The 5,865-nt window shown below is 36.5% G+C and overlaps 1 protein-coding gene across 1 annotated transcript; it reads right to left on the bottom strand.

Moving 5' to 3' along the window:
• Nucleotides 1–315: 315 nt before the first annotated feature.
• On the bottom strand, nucleotides 316–5,497 carry LOC149140249 (uncharacterized). The gene is made up of 8 exons (XM_089447581.1): nucleotides 4,372–5,497; nucleotides 4,158–4,228; nucleotides 2,774–2,996; nucleotides 2,334–2,672; nucleotides 1,958–2,227; nucleotides 1,516–1,851; nucleotides 1,058–1,387; nucleotides 316–950 (listed from the first exon to the last, which is right to left on the bottom strand). Exons 1-8 carry the CDS (start codon nucleotides 4,507–4,509, stop codon nucleotides 717–719), a joined length of 1,941 nt encoding a protein of 646 aa, XP_089303707.1. The 5' UTR covers nucleotides 4,510–5,497; the 3' UTR covers nucleotides 316–716.
• Nucleotides 5,498–5,865: the final 368 nt, after the last annotated feature.

Raw genomic sequence — 5,865 nt, 5'->3', positions numbered from 1 at the left:
AATTAATAATATCTATAGTAAAATAAAAATAGATATCCACGATTAAAAAATCTTATTATTATAGTAAGTTTATTATATGTACTAAATTTTTATATGTTTATTAATTAAATTTAAATATAGTTAGAGAATCATTATTTTACACCCTTAAAAAGTTTTTATATTTAATTTAAAGCAAAATTAAAAAATATTGACATTATTCCTAATATCTAGATATCTCCTCTAGTAAACTTAAATTAAATTGTAGAGCACCTCTCAGCCTAATAAATCAATCTTTCCCTTTAGAATTGCTAATTCCTTTTTCATGTACATTTGCATCCACAGGGAAGCCAAAGCGGGGACTCTGCCACGAATGAGAAACATGTATATGGAAAACAATAAAGTACATTTCGGAATTAGACCTGTCTGCGCTGAGAAACAGATGGATGAAATTCTGCCTACTTATACAATCTAGTTTGAATTCGATTTTAGATTCAAAGGGATCTCTGTTTCAAAAGTATTTGCATTGTAAAAATCTGCCGGTGCAAATAAGCACAACATTATTGACGAATTCTGTACAATTAGATAACTGAATAGAAGGATATCAGTGTTCAAATGCAGTTAATTATAATTCTACAGAATTCTAATCTCTCAAACAATTCCCTTGCAGTGCCTTGAAGCTGATGGAAAAAAACAGATCGATGGACTCTTGGTGGTTAAAAATGGCATTTCTGGTATTATTAATTGTCCCAAAAACTTCCCGCACCCTTTTCCTCTATAGGTGAGACGGGCTTTTGTGGGCTGCCTTTGGTTTTCTTTCTTTGTCTGCCTTTAACTTCAGATGGTTTCTTGTCATGGACTAGTCCATTATTTTGCCTCTTTCTGATGGTTGGTTTGACAACAGTTGTGACCGACAAACCCTGAGGCACTGTTGAAGGTGGCATCATCCTCGTAGTTGAAGGCAGTAATCCAGTCTGAACATATCGACATCAAAGAATGAAACAGTTAACATTACATTTCAGTCAACAGAAATAAAAGTTGTGTTAAATAGATAGATAAATATGTTTGCATGTAGTCTTACCATTTCAGGTGAGGTACAAGCATTTGATGATGAAAATAGCTGCAGCCCAGTCAATTCATGTCTTGCAGACCTGTCTTCACTAGGCAGTCCTTCAGTTGATTCTTTAGGTTCTCCGGAAATATTAGGAGTTTCAACACCACATTCTACCACTGGAGCTGCTTTGATTTTCTTATTCCAGCTGTCTTTAACATTAGATGGCTTCTGAGCACCAACAAGTTCATTATCTTCAAGCGGTCTCTTTTTGTTAGTTGGTTCAACACGTGTGACGAATGACCCAAGAGGTACTATGGAACCTCTCATTACCCTCATAGCTGATGGCTGTAGTCCAGTCTAAACATCAACATAAGAGACCAAACAAGTTAGCATCCTATTCCAGTCAACAGACTTAAAGGCTGTGTGCCTGGGTTATACCATTACATAAAAATATTTGCATTATGCATCATTGCATGAAATCTTACCATTACAGGCATGGTACAGTTATCTGTTGACAGCGATGGCTGCATGCCAGTCAATTCATATCTTGCAGGTTCATCATGAATAGCTAGTGCTTCAGTTAATTCTTTGGGTCTTATGGGAATAGAAATGTTTTTAGCAGCAAATTCTGGTACTGACGGATCTGCTTTGACTTTCCTATTTTTACCATATTTAACTTTAGATGGCTTCTGAGCACCAGTTACTCCATTGTTTGCAAGACGTCTCCTCTTGTTGGCTGGTTCAACAGCAGGTGTGATCAATGTACTATGATGCACTTTGAAACCTGACATTGTCTGCATACCTGAAGGCTGTAGTCCAGTCTGCCCATATCCACATAAGAGCATAAAACAGTTAAATCACATTCCAGTCAACAGAATTAAATGATGTGATGAAAAATTAGATAAATATGTTTGCTTGAAGTCTAACCATTTTAGGTGCAGCGCAGTCATCTGTTGACAACGATGGTTGCATCCCAATCAATTCATGTCTTGCAGACTGGTCTTCAATAGCCAGTTCTTCAGTTGGTCGTTTGGGTCGTTTGGAAATGGAAATGATTTTAGCACTTGATTCTGGGGATACCAACCGATCTACTTTGACTTTCTCATTTTGGCTGTCTACAACAGCAGGTGTGAAAAATGAACCTTGAGGCACTTTGAAACATGGGATTATCCTCACAGGTGTAGGCTGTAGTCCATTCTACACATATAAAGATAAGAGAACAAAACAGTTAGCATCACATCCCAGTCAACAGAATTAATAGTTGCATGAACAATTAGATAAATATGTTTTCATGAAATCTGACCATTTCAGGCAAGGAACAATCACTTGTCGAAGATAACATTTGCATCCCAGGTAATTCATGTCTTGCAGACTTGTCTCCAATAGCTGGTACTTCAATTGGTCTATTGGGTCCTCTGGAAATGGTAATGCTTTTAGCACTGTATTCAGGGGATGTCAATAGATCTGCTTTGATTTTCCTATTTTGGCCATTTTTAACTTTAGATGGCTTCTGAGCACGAACAAACCCATTTTTTTCAAGGTCTCCCTTTTTTTTAGCTAGTTCATTAACAGATGTGACAAATGAACTATGAGGCACTGCAACAGCTGGCATGATCCTCATTGGTGAAGGCTGTGGTCCAGTCTAAAAATCATGATGAGAGAATCTATTATCATCACATTCCAATTCATGGAAATAAAGGCTGTGTCAAACGATTAGAAAAATATATTTAAATTAAGTCTTACCATTTCAGGGGAGGTACAGTGATCTGTTGACACAAATGGCAATGCGTGTAGCCCAGTCAATTCACGCCTTGTAGGCTCATCTTCAATAGCCAACACTTCCGATGGTTCTTTGGGTCTTCTGTAAACTGAATGAACATGAGCTCCAGATTTTGGGAATACCAATGGATGTGTTGTTTCCTTGTGATCCTTTTCTGTAAACATTTTGTATTTGTGCCGCAAAAATCTGGAATTTAAGCATCATTTATCATTTGATTAGGAAACAATTGAAAATCCTTAAATCAATTGTCAAAAGCAACATATGTGAAAGGTGAAAGAGTTTCACAAACAAAAGAAAACTTTGATTAAGTGTTGAAAAACATGATGTTCAAAGAGAATACTCAAGAAACTTTTATATTATACATCCAAGAAAAATTCAGGACAGAGGATATACAAAACTGTTATAAGTTGCATATAGTATAGTTGATTTTAATTTCACGGTTATTTCACAAAAGTATAAACTATATGAACACAATATTATACATTACACTCCACCTAATATATTCGCAACATCATAACCTACCGTTTTCACTGTAGGTTAAGTTTATGCACAGTGAAAACTGAACATTACAGCTACATCACAAGTTTTTTGAACTTAAGCTACAAATGCTAAGGGCATAAACTTAACCATTAGCCACCTGCATTCTGGTTGTTTTTGTGGTCTAGATCTGGCCTGGGGGCATGGATTGACTACTTATGAATATTTGATTTTCAGTCCATATCCTTATAGTGGTCCCAATGCCATGTGACAAGCATTGAATCACACTATGCTGAAGAATACAACAGAGACACCCAAATGTGGATTGACGGGTTTGGGTAGCAAAAGCTCATCAATCCACCACTGCATACATGCACATGCATTGCATATAATGGTCACAACTACTAGGGGCAAAATTAAATCACAATCACAATCTCCTAAAAGATCCACCACAGTTAAACGAAAGGGGTTTGGCAAGGAGAGCAATGATAAAGAAGCTCGTTAGTCCATTTCTCCTTGTGAGCCTTAGATGTACAGGGTGATGGTAAAACCTAAAAGACTAAAAACCTATATACTCCAAAGCATAATGCTGCAAAACGAAACTAAATTCAATTTGCATTCAACACCTTCGATAGACTGGAACACCATGACACCAACGGAAACCATAATTTCTAAAACTATAACAATTTTCTGTCACGTTAAAAACTCTTTCCTGGGATCGTCTGTCACAGCAATAGAGAAACCACCCAAAAAAACACGCTTGTAACCCATATCCATTGATATGTCCTGCACTATATCAATTGACGTCTCTCCCTTTAACAATAGTAAAAAACACGCCAAGAATACCATCAAAGAAAAAGACCCACAAACCTGACTTCTGCCTGCAACCACTTCTTCTTATCCTTGCTTGTCACCGATTTTTCTCTCAGTGCCCTAACATCCTGAAACACATTGAAAAGACCAAAAAACAAACCAGTCACAAAATATTGATTAAATCCAAAACATAAATCACTTATTGCTGGTTTAGCTCTGGGAGATTTGGGTTTTAGAGCGACACAATTGCTTAAATCCAAAATATACATACCTTTTGGAGCTCCACATAATCTTCTTTCAAAAGAGCATGCTTCATTTCCATTTTCTTCACCTCTTCTACACTTCTCATGCCGCCAATCTTACCCATGTGAGAATAATGATAATACCCAACCGGTAATTGGGCACTCATGAAGGCAGGGAGAACCTTGAACTGGATTGTTGCTGCCTTCTGAGAGCACGGGGCTCACAAGTTACGCCGACCAGAAGTATAAGAAAGCACAAGCTTGAATAAGACTAGGAAATTAAAACGGTGCGATACCAGAAAAGCAGTTATGAGACTCCTTCAATTATACAATCCTAGTATCCCATGGAGGGTTTTTATATTTGCGCCTGTTGGCATTTGGTGCAGTCGGCCCGAAGAAACCAGGGAATATGAACATGGGTGGTTTCACCTTAGTGGTTATCGGATTATGTGTAAGCTTCGTGACTTCAATTATGGAAGGAAGGAGCCGAAGGATTGCAAGAACCCATGTTCCTCGGCAGGGATTAATTGCTGGACCGAGGATCAATTTCGGGATTCGCACCTTCAATGACCTGGGCAGCTGGTGCGCGTGGGGATGCATTACTTGGCTTCCTCGAAGAATAAGGAAGATGGCCATTGTCGATGCCATGCAGGTGGTCATTGAACTTTTTAAAACAAACTTGCATACAATACAGAAGAAAAATTCAAGGGACCAACAGAGGAATTCAACGCCAGTTAGGCCATAATTAGGCCTCATGCATCGTAAACTGGTAAGGTATTTTTTGGGGGTTTGGGGTCTTCACAACAATACCGATAGCATTAGGGTGGGGATGATTTAGTCCAGATAATTGAACCGCCGAGATGATTTAATTCAGATATCCATGATAATCGAAGGGTCAGGATGACTGGATTTTCTTCAATTTACAAGCAAGTACATGCACCATTCCATTATCATGGATACAATCGATCATCATCCAAGTTCACACTGCATTAATTCAGTCCATACATGTAATTTTTGCTTAAAATCCATATAATTGAACACATGCATGATGCCATTATTCTGGAAATCTTCAGATATTTGAACCCAATTTATTTTTATATTATTGGAAGTAACCCCTGTATTTTTCGCTTCAAGTGGATAATTGGACACAGCCTCAACTATGGCCTCCAGGGTAGACTGAAATGTAATTTTATATTGACATTATTCAAACTGTTTACAAACTGAAAAACCAGAATCATTTATTTTGTTTTAATTTTTCGATACTAGCAGATTATTTTTAATTAAATTTGAAAGCTCATTAACTGAGATCATTGATAAGGTGATTTTCCATTTGAATAATTTTTTTTATTAAATTATAATAGTAGTTTATATAACATTTTTCTAGATTATAAAAAGGGGATAAGTACTTAAATTTAATAATTATTTTGATTAATATTTTTATTATTATTTAAAGATAAGAAAATAAAGCGTAGTTTATTTTAAGATAAAATGATTTTTTTTTTTTTTTTTTTTTTTTTTTTTTT

The sequence above is a fragment of the Pinus tabuliformis genome, chromosome X, assembly GCF_031772625.1.
Source record: "Pinus tabuliformis cultivar Carrire ecotype Pingquan chromosome X, CPIR1, whole genome shotgun sequence".
Taxonomy (NCBI): Eukaryota; Viridiplantae; Streptophyta; class Pinopsida; order Pinales; family Pinaceae; genus Pinus; species Pinus tabuliformis.
The sequence above is the reverse complement of the archived record's forward strand: the minus strand, read 5'-3'. Positions and strand labels throughout refer to the sequence as shown.

What these genes read in the sequence shown, in the direction of transcription:
- LOC149140249 (XM_089447581.1), bottom strand. Translation starts at nt 4,509, where the DNA reads ATGAGTGCCCAATTACCGGTTGGGTATTATCATTATTCTCACATGGGT. An exon ending in TGGTTGCAGGCAGAAGTCAG is followed by an intron (nt 2,997 to 4,157) that starts GTTTGTGGGTCT and finishes CTTAAATTCCAG; the next exon opens with ATTTTTGCGGCACAAATACA. An exon ending in ACTGTACCTCCCCTGAAATG is followed by an intron (nt 2,673 to 2,773) that starts GTAAGACTTAAT and finishes CATGATTTTTAG; the next exon opens with ACTGGACCACAGCCTTCACC.